General features: G+C 37.2%; 1 protein-coding gene across 1 annotated transcript in view; it reads left to right on the plus strand.

The window, feature by feature from the left end:
- The window catches only part of mgat5 (alpha-1,6-mannosylglycoprotein 6-beta-N-acetylglucosaminyltransferase), an 81,946-nt gene that overhangs the window by 11,240 nt on the left and 50,362 nt on the right, over positions 1 to 20,344 (plus strand). The window contains exon 3 of the mRNA XM_048168102.1: positions 7,464 to 7,631. Coding sequence (XP_048024059.1) covers positions 7,464 to 7,631 — 168 coding nt within the window. The remainder of the gene's footprint in view (positions 1 to 7,463; positions 7,632 to 20,344) is intronic.

The raw sequence follows: 20,344 nt of genomic DNA on the forward strand, positions 1-20,344 counted from the left end.
TTCGAGTTGCAAAGATGAAGCCATTTGGATGTGTAGTGAACATCTTGAGCTACAGAAATACATCCAGTTATCCAGAATACATCCTCTAGAACATTCTACTATAACCTAGATAACTAAGAATTGTACCCGCTAGATTGTAATATTCTCAAAATTAACAAAAAAGATCCATTCTTGATGTATTAAAGGATTAGTTCACTTTCAAATAAAAAAGATCGCCTTACAGACATACAGTGTAAGCTTTTTGAAGAGTACGAAAATACGGTTTTGGCGGAAGCACTTGGAAGGCGATCATTTGTTTATATAAAGCATATACATTTAAATTTTTTTAGAAAATGACCAATCGTTTCGCTAGATAAGACCCTTGTTCCTTGTCTGGTATAGTGTAAAGCCCTTTAAAGCTGCACTGAAACTGTAATTTTGACCTTCAACCGTTTGGGCTCCATTGAAGTCCACTATAGAGAAACATCCTGGAATGTTTTCATCAAAAACCTTAATTTCTTTTCAACTGAAGAAAGAAAGACATGAACATCTTGGATGACATGGGGGTGAGTAAATTATCAGGCAAATTTTAGTTGAAAGTGAACTAATCCTTTAATGTCAATTTTGACCACAAAGTTTTGTAGTTGATATTTCATCATTCGTATTTCTTTTTTGTTTGGTTGGAAACCTCGAAGATCTTCATCGTCAGTCGCAACTATTGAAGCCTCCTAAATGAGTGGTGAACATTTTGAGTTACAGACCTATGACCTGAATAACTGAGAACTGCAATTGTAAGATTTATTTCTTAGTTGACATCCCATCACTGGTTTTTCTCATTTTTTGCTTGGGAGCATTGAAGATCTTTGTGTTCAGTCACAACCGTTGAAGCTACTTTCAGAAGTTCAGAACATTTTCTGCTCATATACGGCTCCGTAAACAACCTGTAACCTTCATTTTAATTAATTTGACGATGGTGTGAGGAATAGATAGCTGTACTGTGAAGAAAAGCTGCGGGAATCCAAGAAACTGCGGGAGATGGGAACACTGCAGTTGTGCAATTTGAATCCAGCAGTCAGTTTGAAGTCCGTTTTTCATATCAGTCATATAAACCGACACGGCTGCTGCACTGCTGCAGCACTACGGCTTTTATATCTCACCTCCTCTGGCTTTGTCTTTCCCAGTGTTTTTTTTTCTTCCACTGCATGTTTTAACCTATATTTAGCTCCCATGATGACCTGAGGCTGCAGTTGATAAGCCATGCCATGCGGAAGATGCATTTGTGATGGGCCGCAACCATAACAGCTTATGTTTAAAGAGACAATGTCATCATTCTTAAACAGAAGAAAGCCGTAACGGTGTCTGTTTTAGCCTTTCTCTCAGAGCACAGCATACATCCGTCGATAACTTATTCATGCTGCTAATAGAGGCGCTCCGTTGGGCAAGAGGCCTCATTACGGCCCACGGATGACTATCGATCCAGAAGCAAAGACACACACCACACGGCTTCTTTCAAACAATACGCCCACCGTTTCTTGTGCTAAATGGCTTCTTTTACAGGTGAGGTTGCAATTTGTTGATATATTTATCAGGTTCAAGATACATTCAGAGGTGTGTGGCGCAAGTAAACACACGTATCTTTTGAGTTTTTTGTGTAGGAGAGTTGACCTCGATAGCATATCGTGCAGGTGAATGTCAGACGTGTAAGATGTAGCCGTGGTAACATTATCATTAACGAATTAGTCTTAGTCGGTTGGTGATAAGGCCCATGCTTTTAGAGGTAACTCAACCAGTGTGAGGAAGCACTTCATTTTCTCAAGGCAGGGGTCTTCAACAGGGGATCCGTGATTGTGTTGCAGGGGGTCTGACAATTATTGTATGATCTCAACATTTTATTTTTGCAGAAACCGCTATCTTTGGCTAATCTCTAAAGGAATATACATTTTGCATATTGTACATTATAATGTTGTGCTTTCTAAACTGATTTTTGCTTTAAAACAAGTCTTTTATTTTTTATATATTTAGACACAGTAGTATAGAATTAGTTGTTTGTGTAGTGATTGTAATTGTGGTTTTCACTTGGTAGATAAAATGGCTCTGGTGTTGCAGAAGATCTGGACAATTATTGTTGGATTGGTTATTTATCTAGGTTAACGTTAGAGCAAGTGGCCACATAAAGTTGCTATTAAAGGGTTAGTTCACCCTAAAACGAAAATTCTGTCATTTATTACTTACCCTCATGCCGTTCCACACCCGTAAGACCTTCGTTAATCTTCGGAACACAAATTAAGATATTTTAGTTGAAATCCGATGGCTCCGTGAGGCTTACCTGGAAAATCCAGCTTCACTGTACCAGCGGATGAGTCTGGTCGGCCATTGAATCAATTCGATTTCTAGGGCGGAGCAAATCCGAGCAAACAGGAAGTGGAGTAAACCAATCAGAAAAGGGCGGATATGACGTTAGCAAAGCGACAAGAGAGTCAACAGCGAAAAGTAAATAATTAATGTGTTTTTGGTCATTTAAAACTGAATTCACGGCTGAATAGAACAAACTCTCGGGTCTCCCATGCGCAATCTTTGTTGATATTGAAGGGACTTTCGCCGCACTAGAGTGACGCTGTTTGCGTCACTAAAATAAACGAATCTGATTGCATGGTACGGTTTGGAGTTGACTCGAATCGCGACGGAGGGCGGACTGACTTTCCTCTCTCAAGATCCATAAAGGTACTAAAAACATATTTAAATCGGTTCATGTGAGTACAGTGGTTCAATATTAATATTATAAAGCGACGAGAATATTTTTGGTGCGCCAAAAAAAACAAAATAACAACTTATTTAGTGATGGCCGATTTCAAAACACTGCTTCAGGAAGATTCGGAGCACAAATGAATCAACGTATCGAATCATGATTCAGATCGCGTGTCAAACAGCCAACGGTGCTCCGAACAGCAGATTCGATACTCTGATTCATTTGTGCTCCGAATCTTCCTGAAGGTTGTTTTTTTTTTTTTTTTTTTTTTTTCTGCGACTAACCGACTAGTAATATTTTGGTTGACTAAGCCTCTTTTTGTCGATTAGTAGGGAGCAGCCCTGTTTTTCTACAAATTATACATTATAATGTTGTGATGCCTAAATTTCTTTTTTAAAATTAGTGTTTATTCTTTTTATTTTTAATGTATTTAGACACAATGATATAGAATTTAAAAAAATTCTGAAACAAGAAAACAATCTTTGCCAAGTAATTGCGGTTTTCACTTGGTGGAGAATGCGGGCAAAAAGAAAAACAAATCAGGGTTTTACATTAAGTGAAGTCCATTTCTATAAGAAATCATCTGCAAGTGTTAAACACGTTTGTCGAGCACAAACGACAGTTTATCATTCTTAGTGGTTTGGCTGTGAACTGCTATGAACCTTGGTTCATTGTAAGAACAGATTCCTGTCTCAACCTGATCTGTTCCTGTTTGACCTATTAAATTCAATCACTGTGCCATCTGTGATGGAATCTGGTTTCTCTTAAAACAAGGAACAAAAATGTATCTGGTCTCCATGTATAATTTTGCATCTGTAGTTAGTTTCCTGTATGTCCAAGTATTGTATTCTGGTCCACTTTCTGCTTTTCCTGTAAACCAGAACTGTGGCTTTTTGCTCTCGATAATCTAATCTTGGTCAGTATATTGTCTCCTGTCTACATCGCATCTTGCTAAAGCTCCAGGAAATGCATTCCATTAATGCATCCCGTTTGCAGTTCACAAGTGAGACAGACAGACAGACAGACAGACAAGCGAGGAGAGAATTACAGACACCCAGAAATGATTAAACCAGGCTGAAGCGAAAGATCAATTTGCATTATCCTTTGTGAGTGAAAGTTATAAAGAGAGCTAGAGAAGAAGACAAAAATGGTAGATGTAAGGTCACATATGACTCACTGCAGTAATATGATGGGTAAAATCACAAATCCAGCCCTATCTTTCAGATCTGGGTTTGGCTCATCTAAAGGTCGCCTTACTTTACATTGGAAACGGTGGCTATGTTTACATGCACACCTTTTGTTTAAATCAATCAGAACAATCAGAATTGATTTTTTTGACAATGCCCACAGTGCACGAATATACAGTTTCCTACTGTTTGCACATACTATTTTCCTACATTGCTTCTTTATTTTTATTAATGTTTGTTTTAAAGAGCAGACTTAATATTAATCGATTTCGTGTCCTGATTAGCGGCGATGAGCACATGAACTGTTATGCTGTGCCGCGTTTTGCTTATATTTAACAAACAGTAAAAACGCCCCAGAATAGTGTGCCTGTGACTAGATTATGAAGTATGGACTAACGGGATTCTGCTCCACTTCACAGACGATGAGTGCTAGGAGAATTTTAGATTAACACGAGTTCCTTGCATCATATGTTATTACGCCATTTCTACATCATTGCACATGCGCAGTCCTTTCCAGTTTCCGTTTTTAATCCGATCAGGTGTTTACATGTTCTCTTTATCAGATTAAAAAAAGGAATAAAACGCCCCTTTAATCCGATCGAAATTTAATTTGGATCGAGCTCAATTGGATCGATTAAGGTGTTTACATGAAGGCTTTTTAGTCCGATTGAGCTGTCAATCTGATTACTAACAGATTATTTGGTTGCATGTAAACATGCAGTGTCAACATTTTTGTGTGCCATCTTACCCTCTAAACCAGGGGTCTCGAAACTCAATCCTGGAATAACCCAAGCTCAGTTAAACACATCTGAACCAGCTAATCATGGTCTTATTAGGCATACTAGAAACTTCCAGGCACGTGTGTTGAGGAAAGTTGGAGCTAAACTCTGCAGGACAGTGGCCCTCCAGGACTGAGTTTGGAGACCCTTGCTCTAAACTGTAATGATGGTCCTCAGAGGTGGTTTGATGTTAGAATGGTAAAAGCTTTGAAATACTGAAAATTATTAAGATTCCTTCCTGTATGAAAATTTTGTATGCCTTTGTAGCATTTATTTCTATTAATGTTTTTATTGTATCATTCTTTGTTTAATGTTAAAGTATGTTTCTTTTCTTTTTAACAACCAAATTGGCTTGGCAAACTGGCCTTAAACAAAAAAAATATCTATAGCTATTTGAAATTAGAGGCAAGCACTGCATTTAATTGCGATCCAAACAAAAGATGCTACACACATGTAGCATAAGCAGTTGTTTTTGATTTAAATTAGATTAGACACACCTGCACAAATCAAAAACCACTGAATGAAAATGCAAATTCATTCTCTAACAGTAGATGGCGCTTATGAAACAGCAGGTTTCTTTAGGTACCTTTGTACGCAAAGCAGTGCTACGCTTATAAACACTACTTAATACGGAAGTAAGAGAAAAAGAAAATGCCATTGAAACTTTTCTGAAGACAGGCAGTTCCCTTAAGAGATGCATTCATATAAACGCCCACCCCAATTCAAAAATTCTATTTATATTAATATTTTGAGCATCACGAACAGTGAGCTTGTTGTGCCTGATACAGTATTTGATCTGTTCTCTTCTTTGTGTCCGTCTTCAGCGTGTTCCGTCTCTGGCCTCTGTTAACATCCTGTTTACAGACTTCGTAATATTTCCACACAAATTACATTTTAGGAAATGATTGCAATGCAGTTTGAATGCAAATAAAGACCAGCCAAAATGTAAAACTAAAAACCGGTTGCTGACTGTGTGTTTGGAGCAAGAACCGGCCGGTTCTGATTTATGGCCAGTCGACCGGTGCATCTCTACTAAAAAAACAAACAAACAAGAAAACAGACATTCCTACACATTTGTTAATTTCAACATTTACTAATACATTATTAAAATCTTGTTAACATTAGTTAATGCACTGTGAACTAACATGGACAAACAATGAACAACTGTATTTTCATTAACTAACCTTAACAAAGATTAGTAAATACAGTAACAAATGTGTTGTTCATGTTAGTTAATACATTAACTAATGTTTAACTAATGAACCTTATTGTAAAGTGTTACCCAAGTATTTGAACTTAAAATGTTTCCTAAATATCTGAAAACATATTATGGTATTTTTATGCTTTACTACGGTCAAAAAAGTGACATACAACACATTTTAGTGTCACATGCCGGTTATACGAATGCGACTGGCCCCGAAGGGTTTACTGCTCTCTGAGGGATTTAGTCCTGGGAAGTGTGATGATGTCATGACGTCATCATCATTGAGAGCAGTGGCACTTGGTGACATAGAAATATGGATTATTCTCTCGTCTCCATCTGTCAGAGAAAATCCGACCGGATTTGGACTATTTTTTTTTTGAGCCAGAGAGAAAGAGATGAAATGAGTTAGACATCCGCAACAAGTTTAACTTTCATAATGTGACACATTTCTGCATGAAAAATCATTTGGGATTTGAGGGGATTGGGCAAGTTCTCACTAGTCATGCATTGTGAGAAGTACATTTCTTTTCTGAGTTAGAAACAGGAACAAGTAGTTCAAGGTTTTGTGAATTACGTCACTGGAAAAAAAACATATTTGTTCTTCATTCAAGTAGTCGCCATGAATTGTATTTGAAAGGAATCTAGTTAATGACAGAAGTGTCCTCCTTGAGAGGAAAAATGGACATGGTAAAAGAATGATGCTTATCCGTCCTTCTTCTATATTGTTATGGTTTAAAGCACTCTGAATTACCATTGTGTATGAAATGTGCTATATAAATAAACTTGCCTTGCCTATTACATGTGGTTTGTTTGTTTATTACATTCTTTAAAACTGAATCACTGAATCAACAATCAATCTCTACTAAATGAATCTCAGGATTTTGATTCATAATTATATTTGGATCATTCCACGCCCCACTCGTCCTCTCTGACTCTCTCTGCATTTGAACATAATCATCTTTTACAGTGTGTTATCAAGATGAAACTCCAGGTTATTGAGTTATTGAGCATATGGGTGGTTCTTAATCCCACTGTTCTGCAGGAAGCTTGTGTTTCAGCTGAAGTCATAATAAAGCCTGTTTGAAATGCTGGAGGTGTGTTGACCTCATTCGGTTAGGTGTGTGAGGATTGAAAATATAAATGGGCACCATGCCTTTTTCTTCATCATAATGATCTATTATGTTCGATTCGATTCTATTCTCAGAAGACAAGATGGATAAATGTTAGCCTGAAACGTGTGGCAATTGAATGCAAAAAAAATAAAATAAAAATATAATATAATAAATATATATATATATATATATATATATATATATATATATATATATATATATATATATATATATATATATATATATATATATATATATATATATATATATATATATTATATATATATATATATATATATTTCATTTCATTTCATTTCATTTCATTTCATTTCATTTCATTTCATTTCATTTCATTTCATTTATTTTTGCATCCAATTGCCACACGTTTCATTTTTGAAATTAATATATATATAATCTTTTAAGTTAATCATATGTATATCATATTCTGTTGTGCAGATCTGAAGAAGACTCTAGCTGTTCTTCTGGATAATATAATGCAGAGATTATCAAAGCTGGAGTCTAAGGTGGACAATATCATCTACAACGGAACAAGTACTAACCTGACCAATGGAACCGGGACACCTGGACCGAACCCTGTCAACCCAGAGAAAGTCAATGTGGCAGGTACAGATTGTCTTTCTCATCATACTCTACTTTTTGCACTGATATATTTTCTGCTAATCTTCCTATTGAGCAGTTCAGCACTTCTGTTTCTCCTTGACCACCCCCCAGTTTCCAAAGTCAGTGTCCCTCCGCAGACCTCTGAGAAAACACGGCACTCTTTACACATCACAGCACACACTCTTGGATGCATCACACACACACACACATACATGGTTTTCTTTCACAGTTCCTGCCCTCTTTATTGGATTCCATTGATTTTCCTTCAGTTCCAAGATGATTAATGACCATGTTAGAAAACAAACTATTTGTAGTTTCACCATCAAGTGTTTGCTAGAAAGAAAGGGCTTGGTTATATGGGTGGTAGCTTTGTATTTAAAGACAATGGGATATTCATCAGCAAAAAATCTAGGATGGGGCTTCGCTTTGTTCATTTTTATGTGATTTTTTTCATTAAAAGAAGTAATTTTCTTTAGGATCACGTGCACCTCTATGAGGTTTTCTGCTTAGGTGGTTTTTGTGATTTGCAGTTACGCTAGTTGATTATTACTACATCTGTGTTTATTAATCCACTGATGTAGTGTTGTTTCAGGTTGTAGTGAGACAGCTGAGAGTCAATGTAGCTTGACTTTGTCACTAAAGCGAAGTTTGGCTTGGCAGCATTGAAGTTTGATGATTGTGTGTGTGTTCCTGTAGGCACACTGCCATCTGGGAAACTGTCATTGACCAAATGAATGATGTGAATGTAATACTATGGTTATTTGGACATCTGCCATGGCAAAACTATGGTATTCTCTTATCATTTAGTACCATGGAATATACCAAAATACAACCGTATTACCAACTGTTGCAATCACCGTACTATCACAGTTTGTACCAGTACTGTACCGGTAACATCACAGTCATTTTTTTAAGGGTATCAATATCATTTTGTACATTTCACACAGTAATACCATGTTTTAGAACATGACAGTTAATCATGGTGTTATATTATAGTTAAACTCTAGTAGCCATGTTTTGTTTAGTCAGATTGGTTTCACTAAAAATACTATAGTTGAACTATTGTTGCTATTGTAAAAAGATTTCTGGGTATTTACCACAGCAATTAAATGCTTTTTTTATACATGTCCAACTAAAATACAGTGGTTTTGGACATTTGCCACAGTATTACCATGTTTTTGAATACTCTGTTTTTGAACTCGCAACAGCGCCCCCTTGTGACTTTGCAAAATGCAGCGCCCGTTTGAAACAGTTCTGACGCACACATAACGAGCAGGTACGAAACGACTAGTTAATCGATCGCGGATGGTTTCATTATCTTGCGCGGATATAAAAGTATAAGAGGATAAAAATAATAAATGCAAAAATGTGTCTCCGAATATACTTGGGCGGCCGTTATTATATGTGGGCGGCCCGCCCAAGTAAAGTCTATGTGTGGGAAGCACTGCCATCCATTGCCTTAGGATATTTACCACAGCAATAGCATGTTTTCTTGTACATATACAGTAATAATACCATTATTTGGACATGGTCACATTAATGTCAAAGTATTTGGTTAAGTAATATGTTTTTTGGACAGTTACCATAGTAATGCTATTTTTTGTGCATTTACAATTGTAGTATCACTGTGTATCACTGGACATTTGCTATGGTAAAAATGTTTTTGGGAAACCTACAATAGTGTTAGAAGTACCTTGAGGTAGCTACCATGTAAAATGTGGTAATCAACAAGTTCCGTGCTAATATAAAAAATACTATGGTATTACCATCTGATGCATTCATTGTAACATGGTACCGCCTGTGCTTTTCTGTAAAGGTTGTGTGTGTGTGTGATTTCTCCGTCGCTCGACTTGATGTGTGTGCGGATGTGATAATCGCTTCTGACTCACTATGCTTAATATAGGCCAAACCCCTGTTGAGTCGTGGTGCTCGACAGCGCCTGGATATCGCTAACTCTCTCTTTCTCTGACTGCTTTTTTGACAGACCCACTGTGATAACAGTTCTGGTGACAATCTTTGTTTATATCTCAAACTGAGCTAAATTGCTTTATAAGGCACATTAAGCAGCAAAGACAGGTTAAAATTACAATATGGGATGAATAATATGGTGTGTTATTATAGCATTAGGTTATGTATCACTTACTTTCCTGTCAATGCTAACTTGATTTACGAAGATTACACAGAACATAAATAATTTAGCTCTTTTCACCATTATAAACAGCACTTGATAAGCAAAGAATTACTGTCATAATTGGGGTTAAAGATGTGAACAAACAACACAATCTCTTGGCAATTCGTAACTATTTTACTTTTTGGCAAATTGGTGTCGAGTTAGTATGACTTTGTACAATATCATTTGTTTGGTTTTGTAAGATCTGCTAATTAGGTTAGGGGTGGGGATAGAGGAGTACCTTCATACTTAATTTTTTTCTGAAAATCGTAAAATTCATACAAAATCGGCACCTTGTAAAGTAGTAACATATTCAGTAGTAACACATTTGTGAGTTTTGCTGGCAGATGATAAAACTGGCAAAAGAACTTGCTGTAGCATATACCTTTTTTGACTTATAAATCCCGGAACACACCAAGCCGACGGTCGGTGTTGGGCAGTTTTTGTTCGTCGGCTGACTAAGTTTTCTCAGTGTGTTCCGCACCATCGGCTGAAGTTGGCCGTTGTCAGCTTTCGGCCAATTCAACATGTTGAATCGGCGTCGGAGTTTGTCAGTCAGTCGGACCATCTGATCATTCTGATTGGGTGTTCAGCTGCTGCCACCTGCTGGTACAGAAAGGCATTTCTTCTTACACAGGCGCAGAACAGATGCGCTACTTGGCCGTCGGGTGTCAGGTGTCGAGTGTCGGTTTGGTGTGTCAGGGCAACTTTGGACCTAGATGCTGCCAACGCGGGCCGAACCCGCACTCTGCTTTTGTCGCCACTAGTTCGTTGGCGTCGGCTTGGTGTGTTTCGGGCTTAAGTAGAGATGCTAACAATTAATTGAAGATTAAATCGAAGGTCATCATTAAAATGCTAGTTTTGAGGTAGTTACGTGTTCTAAACTAGCCATTTATTTTGAAACATAATTAACCAAGGGTTCAAAAAACCCTACAAACAAGTGATTTTACTGAACATTACATTGACATTGAAAAACACTGCACCATGAACTGCGACGCGATCAGATCCCGGAAGTCCTATAGCTTTATCCAAGCATCATGTCACATCACTCCATGATCTATGCATTGTCTTATGTTTTATTTGGCTCATTCATGACCATCTGCTCTAAATAAAGATATGTGATCTGCTATGGTTCACTAATGTTTTGTGAAGTTACAGAATGTGGCTCAAAAACATCATGTGTATACTGTTTACATGTGCGTTGGCGGCACTTTTTCATACAAATTCTTGGTATAGTTTGGTCCCTAACTGAAACAAATAACTGTAAACAAAGCTTTTATACTTGACCTATTTTGTGTTAGTTAAGCAAAGTGTTTAAGTAATGTGATGATAGTGCCCTGCTTCAGATTTAATAGGTTAAGGTTAATTGATTAATCGTTCATTTAAACAGCGATCGATTATGTGAATTTATGTAAATTGACATCCCTACTTGTAAGCAACATGTTAAAGGGCTGTTCACAGCAAGAATAACTATAAAGATCTACATCAAAGTACGGCAGTAATCTGTTTATTATAAGCACAAGCTACAGTTACATCATCTACTGCTTTAAGTGCTTGAGGTCCTTAAATTTCGGTGGCTTCTGATTGGCTGTTCTTTTTTTATTATTATTGTTCATCAGCTGGAAATAATTGTTCTGAAAGTGATTCCAATGATATAGTTTCTCCATGTCATTATTGTTATAGTTGTGTTGTGGACTACCCTATTCTCATAGAATTAGAACAATTATTAAAACTTTATAGTTATTGTTACTGTTATAGTTATCATTCTTGGTGTGAACGGCCCTTAAAAATACTAAAAACACTGTAGCAACTGCATAACAATGTGCTAAAACCATCCAGGCCACACTAGCAGCCGCAAAACGACGCACTAAACTAAACCACAACACTTTACCAACTTCTGAACAACACATTTAAACAACCAGAAAAATCCAATTCATCACTTACCAATGTGCTAAAACCACCTAGAAGATGCTAGTTTTATAACCGAGTTTTCAAATGAATTAGCAAAGTGTTGAAACGTCTATTAGGTCTCTGTTTTCTTAACAGACAAGACCTATTAAGACTACACGACATGGTCGACGTGCTTTAGATGTTTCTAAGAACTCAAACCAACACTTTCAGATGTAAGTCATAGTTCAGGATGACAGCAACTTGAATCTTTACATGCAGTCCCAAGCTCTCTAAAGCGCTATTATTTCCTGACGAATGACAGAGTGGGTCTGGCAGCTAGTGAAGAAAAGAAAGAAAAGTCCTGCTTCTCAAAACTATCAAACGACTCTTTATACTCCATCAACATGATGACAAATCTAAGCAATACCGTCTGAGAGACCTGCACAAAGACTCATTGTGGTCTTGATGTTGGAACTGTAAAACGGCGAATGTACGTGTGAACTCTAACACCCACACCAGAGAACATTCTCCCTCTGCTCGTTCTTGCTGAGTTCCTCTCAATGGGTGCGTTTAATGCTTGAACAAATGGAAGGGTTTTTTTTGTCTGGCAGTACACCTTAAGTCTCTTTGCTGCAGTGTTTGACACTTTTTTTTTTTTTTTTTTTTATGTTTGTTTTTTTTTCTCTCAGTTGACAACCAACGTACGATTGAATTCATCTTCTGTTTGGCTGAAAAAAAAAATGTTTATTAAAAGATCAGAGAGACCTTTTGTTGAGTTTGTTTTGGGAGCATACAGTTGTTTTAACTGTTAGCTTAGCCTGTTAACAGCCTAACAGCCTGTTAGCTTAGCTGTTTTTTTTCGTAAACATGAATAATAATATTTGTCACAACAAACTGAAGCTTGTAGTTATCACAGAAAGGATAAAAAATATTATTTTCAGCATAGAAAGATTACCCAGCTACATTGAAAGAATCTATTATTTGTATGAATATTCAGCCAGCTATTTTCTGTTTATATTTTCTTCAATATCATTTTTTTTTTAAATGTGAAGATTGTCCTTTTTCTTGTGTAGGATTCTCACTCTTGTCTCTTTCAGAGTTGGATTAGCATGTTACATTTGCATCAACAAATATGATAAGTGCCACCTGATACTAGAAATACAAAGTTCTCTTATGAAACTCTAGATTGCGCAGGCTGACAGGTCCTTAACTCAAGTTGCTTGCATTCTCTATAGGGCACAGCTGATTGTTTCTGCTATATCAGTAGCCAGTGAGCTCGATACTTGATCAGCATTTGCTGTAGCAATTGCAGCATGCTTTCAGAAACCCTCCACCTTCCCCAGCTCCACCTGTATAGACCTTCTATGGTAATTCATGTATGCTATATTGTACAGCAGCAGCATGTCTTACTTGCTAACAGCAGAGTGTATGTATTGACAATAGAAAGTCCCATAGTTGCTCTGCAGCATCAGCAGCAAAACAGATCTATTCTGACAATACCAAACATATTATATACATTTCATATACATCCAAACACTCCGAGAGTTGTCATGAAAGAAAATAACTTATTTTCAATGCCGCAAGCTCAACACAAGCTAGAACCATTTTTACCAAATTCTTTGTTGTTTTTAACAATAGTAAAACACAGTTAAAATGGCTTTGTCACCAGAAACTAGCGCCAAATAGAAGAAAATATTATATATAATATATAATAGTTTTAGTGTGGAAGGTTAATATAAGTATGTCAGTTGGCTACATTTAAGAGATCTGTTGAAATTATCTGTGAACTTTCAGTACATACACGGACGAAGATTAAAGAAACCTTAAAGGTGAAGTGTGTTTATTTTTTTCAAAAATATGCAGAAGCAAGCCCATAGTAGGCTGTTTTGCTGAAATATAAACACTATTGCACAAAATATTGCTCTGTTTGTTTGAGAATCCTGACTATGCCTAAATATACAGAAGATGGCAGGGATGTTTGGGAGACTTGTTTGGAAAATTTAGTGACACTAGTGCTAGCTCAAAAATGACACACTTGGCACCCGTAATAGGTTAATTTTTGATCCTGTTATAAATGATTCCCACTGTCTTCACTTTCAGAATAACATCAGACCTGGATTGGCATTATCTCACATCTGTGTCTGTGGATTCACCCGATTAAAACCATTGAACCGTCGCCCGCCGATTTTATCTATCCAAACATAGCACGTTTCACCCAGGCTTTCTCTTTCTCAGAGGTTATCGGTTTCGCGTGCCAGCAGCCAAGAGAGCCCAGGTGTTCGTGCGGCCTGTGGCTTGTGTGTCTATGTGTGTGCGTTTGTTTGCGCCAGCGGTGTCTGTTACCATCTCTCTGGACACTGCTGAAATGACGCCGCTGGCACGCTCTACGATTCTGGCTCTTGACTAGAGACTCCTCGGAGAGCGAGGGAGAACGAGAGACACAGACAGAGATACCCACTGTTAGCAAACAGAATGGCTTGCCTTATTGTGCTTGTAGATGCCGCTGGTGGACGCAAGGCCGACGTGTAATTAATAAGCTAAACACTTGCAGGCTAGGAACAATAGCACAAAGACAACGTTCATCCGTGCTAGCTAGAAGAGACATAAAGCTAAAGTTACAGTTAAGGCCTGTTCACACTAAGAACGCTAACTATAAAGATAACTGTATTAGCATCCACACCAATGGACAATAAAGTGGACGCAAGGCCAACGTGTAATTAATAAGCTAAACACTTGCAGGCTAGGAACAGTAACACAAAGACAACGTTCATCCTTGCTAGCTAGAAGAGACGTAAAGCTAAAGTTAGTTAAGGCCTGTTCACACCAAGAATTTTAACTTGAAAGATAGCTATACTAGCATCCACACCAACGCACAATTAAGTTCTGTTTATTATATGTGCAGTTATACTGCTGCAGTTATGGGTCTGCCACTTTAAATGGTCAAGCTATTTAAAGTTGGTGGTTTCTGATTGGCTGTTTTTATCATTCATCAATTGGAAAAAAATCATTCTGAAAGTGATTCCAACGATATTGTTCCTTTATATCGTTATCATTATAGTTATGTTGTGGACTTCCCATGTCTTAATGAATTAGAAGGCTTATTAAAACTTTATTGTTATAGTAATTGTTATAGTTTTTGTCCTTGATGTGAATGGCTCTTTATTTTGTATCTTTATTTTATTTAGTGCTTTAACTAGAGCTGCACGATTAATCATATCGCAGTCGCAATCGCGATGTCAAGCTTGTGCGATTATATGACGCAAAATGCTGCGATTTTATGAAATAAAATAATAATAATAATTTAATAAATAAATAAATACATGTGTGGACACGACAACCCATTCTCTGAGAGCCGTTTGCCCATTTTATACACCGCTAACAAAAAGAAGACCAGTCAGTTTCAGTTTAAGCAGTGGCACGTGTGGCGCGCATGGTCATGTCATGACTTTTTCCGGTGTGCAGCGCAGAGAACGGGTAGATGGATGCGGAGCAAACGGTCACTGAACTGGTGGCAAGAAAAAATGCTACCTCTGTATGGTAGCATGGCGATATTTTGGCTATAAGATTATAAACCCAGATTAGCAGTGGTTAAACGGATCGTTGTTGATCCGTGATCCGTACGGACCAAGGCCCACGGTTCGGGACGCATGTGTTTCGCGGATCAATTGCAACTTTAACCGCAATAGAGTAAAAGGTTATCATTTGAACGTGTTTGTCTTGCTAGTTTACACATTAAATAGATATAATAAAACCATTCCAGCGCGCTAGAAGAGGCAAAAGGATTTAATTCGGTATCGCACGCAGCGCTGTTATCGGTGCGCACATGACGCACATACATACAAGGCTCACGCGCACAGAGAGAGAGAGAGTCGCGTTATAGCTCCAAATTGATTTCTCTTTCGCGTCCTCAATGCACTTGGATGGTCACATACACGCATTATGTCAGTCAAAATACCTCTCTCAGCAAGTCTTCTCGTAAACACTTTCGGTTAATTTCTTAAGTGAAGGAGGTGAGAATTCAGATGTGTATCTATCTGATGTGTGCGTGCATGTCTTACTCTTAAAGTGACAGCAACCTATAAATATCTGCTGTTGTCTGTCATGTAAATCAAACAACAAAACACAGCTTTAACAAAGATTAATCTATATTAACCCCCTACTGCACACATGTTGATGGCAAATGAAAAAAAATATTCCACATAATTTGTTGGTTCTTTTGGGAACATTTTATTGATTAAAAAAAATATTTTTTCGTTGCCTCAGGGCAACGTTGTGCGACAATGGTACAGAGTCATAGAGAAAATTATCATCAAAATACATTTTTTTTTGTAAAAAAAATTCAAGAAATCATTAAGTAAAAAGGGAAAAACACTTGAAAGACATTGATGTATTGAATTTGATACATGCATAGGTCTGTATCATGTAGTGTGCTATGCAATATAATGTACTTCATGTAATAAGATTTCACTCTGTACGGAACTTCAAAAAGCACTTCTTCTCTGCTGTGACATAGTGGTGTATGTTACAATTTTTGCACATCACTTTGGGTGTTCCTGCACACCCAGGAATCTTGCATCTTCCCTTCTTATAATACATTGTTGCCAATGAGAGGTACTGTCTAAAACCTCCTCAAAAAGTACCCCTTATCGCACAACGAAAAGAAAAACTGAATTTCTGAACATGCAAAATAAAAAAAACTTCATAAAACCTGACAAAAGGCTTCTCTACACCTTCAAACACACACACATATTTTTTATGTACAGTTCATGTCGTTTTAAATAAGATTACTAAAGCAAATAATATTGCCTTCTTCTCACACCATGTGCTCCTGTGACCATGTGTCAGAACAGGACGTCCCACCTTTAAATGGTGCTTGATATTGACTCCAACACCTTACTGAACTGTTATTTGGTACTTTCTCTACCTTTCTAATTGGTTGATATCATTTAAAGAAATATTTACTAAACATAGGGCTTAAGACAACTTTCCATTGCCTGAGGGCAACGCTGTGCTGTAGAGGGTTAAATTTATACAGTGACCAGTGTCATTTTACATTTAATTATTACATTTCTGTGCATGAAAATTAATACTACAGTTAGACCTTATTTGTAACTTTATGTAGTATTTATCTATGCTTGTTGTAATTGGTGTACAGTATTTGTTCTTTTTACAGTCTGTTCACTTGCCTTTAATAATGTATTACTTAGGCTAGTAGTTTATGCTGTGGTATCAGAGTAGTTTAAGTGGGCTAAGTAATACATGCAAAGTTAAGTTACCCCCATCCCCCAATTTTTTTTTTTTTGTGCTGATCCGAAAAATGATCCGATCCGTGACGTCATAACCGTGATGTGATCCGAACCGTGAGTTTTGTGATCCGTTGAACCACAGATTAGTAAAGAAACAAACATCTTAAATGGAATTATAACAAGTTTGCAGTAATGCAAAGGTGTTATTATTTAATTTTGTAAAAATATTTTAATTTGAAAACACTGTGCATTTATTTGTTGTTGTTGCTAGTTTGAGTTAAGAAATACACATTTCAGCATTATCAGTAATCTGTGTGTGCATTTTCATAGAGAACCAAGCAAGATGACTCATGATACTATTTGTTTATTATATCGCTATCGCTATCGCAATCGCAATCGCAATATTGACCTCAATAATCGCAATATGACATTTTCCCCAAATCGTGCAGCCCTAGCTTTAACGCTTATCTCTATCACCAAGTGTTAAAGTAAATTCATCTGACATGTTTGCTAAACAGACATGAATGAAACATCAAATTTTATGTCCTGCTCAGTTTAACTTCAAGGTTGCCAAGTTTTGTCACTTTCTTCAGATAATGTCTGACCAAAGTACTAGTTTGGGTTTCTTTTTATCTTTTTTAACCCACTTAGGGTTTGCGCCAATATTAAAATTCTGGCCGATGATTATGTTCATGTTTTGAGTGATAAATGGGTGATATTAAAAGTTATAATTTTTGACTGAATGAAAACAAAATAAAATATTGTAAGCTAAATCAATTGTTTTAAATTCTACAAGGGAAACAGAACTCAACCAATATTAACCAATACTGGTAGGTAGGGCTGGGCGATATATCGCATGCGATTGTCACGCGCATTTCGTCACCTGCTTTCAGATGGAGCGGCATTTAATAGACAGAGCCGTAGTTCACTGACAAGATACGCAATATCGCGTTCATTATTGCAGATGATCGCCTTCGATAATGAACGCGATATTGCGTAGCTTGTCAGTGATCTACAGCTCTGTCTATTAAATGCCGCTCCATTTGAAAGCAGGTGATGGCGATTTAGCGGTAATCAGGGAACCGGCTTTACTGACAAAATGCGTGTGACAATCGCATGCGATATATCGCCCAGCCCTACTGGTAGGTTCAATTTAAAAATCTCTTCAAAAACAATATAGTACTGATATACCATTCATTTCTAAGCAACAGTGATAATTTTAAATATTTAACATTTGTTTTCCCATACCATTGTAATTTGGAAACTGTCATCTCGGTTAGAGTGAACATATTGTTGTGAAAAAGTTTCTGATTATTTGGTGGTTCGGATTATTTAGTCAATGTAGAGAGCAGATTCACACATTTGCTCATAACTTCCCAGTTCTGGATGTTTTTCACCTGTTTTTGCAGAACTGGAGGTCTCCAGAGAGGCCGTGTTTGGGTGTGGAGCGTCCCTGCTCTTGGTTTCATACGTCCGGGGCGGATGTGGCTTCTTCCTTTAGAGAACAAGCTGAACCAGTGACACTAACCACAACTAGCTGAGCGCAAAAGCTCTTCTCTGCCACCATACAAGCCAACCACGATGGGGACTTCCTGTTTTGTATTTGAAAGAAGACATTCTAGATTTTGAAATAAATTATGTTTAGCATGTTTAGAAATGATTAAAGATAGTATTTTAGTCAGTCAGCTTATGGACCATTTTTTGGAGATGTTTTTAGCAATTTTTTTTTCCCATAATTGTGAGTACATCACAAACACAGTTCAATCCAGGACAGTTGCTAGTGGAGCGAAAGGGGTTGAAGATTCTAGGCACCCTGGCCTTAGGGGGGCCCCGGATACCCCAGCTACGGCCCTGCTTCTATCTGATGTACAAACTGATAGATTGATTTTGTGTCTGTTACCTCATTGGGATCCACTTTGGCAATTCATGGCAATGAACAAATGGCACTTAAGAGAAAGGCTCACACACAAACTTGTCTTCGGTCTGTGTGTGTGGTCCCGGAGGGTCTGGTTTTGAGTTTCATCTGTCGTTTTTGATGCTGTTGTGCAGTGTCATGAAGCAGTATGTTGCTGATAAAGAGAGCACACCTCTGTTGTCTCCATGTGTGTGTAACTAATTGTCTGTCAGTCACATTGTTGGAGTCTTCAGCTCTTGTGTAGTCAGAAATGTGATAGTGATAGTTATTGCAAGGTACTGAAAGACCTATTGTGTTGGACTTTTCTCCTGTGGGGCAATGATCCGATTCAGAGAGATGGCCAGCAAACAGTGGAACTTAATTAAGGGCCCAAAATGTAAAATAAAGGTTTGTCTGGTTACTGTTTTAGTAATCCCTATGTAAAAAGTGAAAAAATAAATAAATAAATAAATGCTTTCTGCACTCTAAACCAGTGGTTCCCAAAGTGGGGGTTGCGACCCCCCCAGGGGGTCGCAAGATGATTTCCAGAAATAAAAAAATAAAAACATTTTTTTAAACAATTATAAATAGCATATTTATCAATAATTGCAACAAAATACTAAAAATAGTAGTTAAATTAAAAACCATGCAAATAAAAAAAGCCATTAACCTTTCGATTTTCCTTCCCCTCGACCGTGACTCCTGAGGTGATTACGACAGATTAACGACATATTAGCAACAGCATCATATGCAGCAGGTCAATTTACAGCACCTTGTTAAACATTCAGACGTGCACACAGGTAATTCTTTAGGCTTTAAGCTTTGGATATTATTTTTGTCGAAAAGAAACGTTGGTTAATATCAACCAAAAAAGACAACGCAGGGAGGCCAGCGAAGGATAGCGGAGAAGCACCACCGTCATGCCTTTGCAGTACATAATATGCAGCACGCGCTATTGTTTTCACATATGCAGCGTTTGCAGTGCGCAACTGATCCATGGCTGTATAACACAAACACGACATTTACTTATTTTTATTTCAAATCCAAAAGTTGTTACTGAACATGACGTGTCAGCAATTGCGATTCTCTTTGAATAGCTACACTATATTTCATAATGTCACATTTAAATGCACTACATTTAAACGTTTTATTAATTTCATTACTTTATATTTATATAAAGTAATACTTTAGATTTATATATTATGTTGCTCACACAAGTGGCAAAACATTTAAACATAAGCTTTATGTTAAAATCACAAACATTTTAAATTAAAACTTAAAAATGACAAAAACTGGCAAGACTCGTCTTTCCTTTTAAATCTTTTTACAAGAAATCCCTTAGGTCATTTTTTTCCACCTTCACGAAGAGACGAGTGCTATCGTTTATATTTCCTTGTTCAACTAAATGCCTGGTAAGGTGTCATTTTCCTTGCTTTACCCGAACTAAAAAAAGCCATGTGTAACTGTGTTACAGAGACTTTCAATTATATGCATCTATGGTGAAATTACTAGTTTT

The sequence above is a fragment of the Megalobrama amblycephala genome, linkage group LG2 (assembly GCF_018812025.1).
Source record: "Megalobrama amblycephala isolate DHTTF-2021 linkage group LG2, ASM1881202v1, whole genome shotgun sequence".
NCBI lineage: Eukaryota > Metazoa > Chordata > Actinopteri > Cypriniformes > Xenocyprididae > Megalobrama > Megalobrama amblycephala.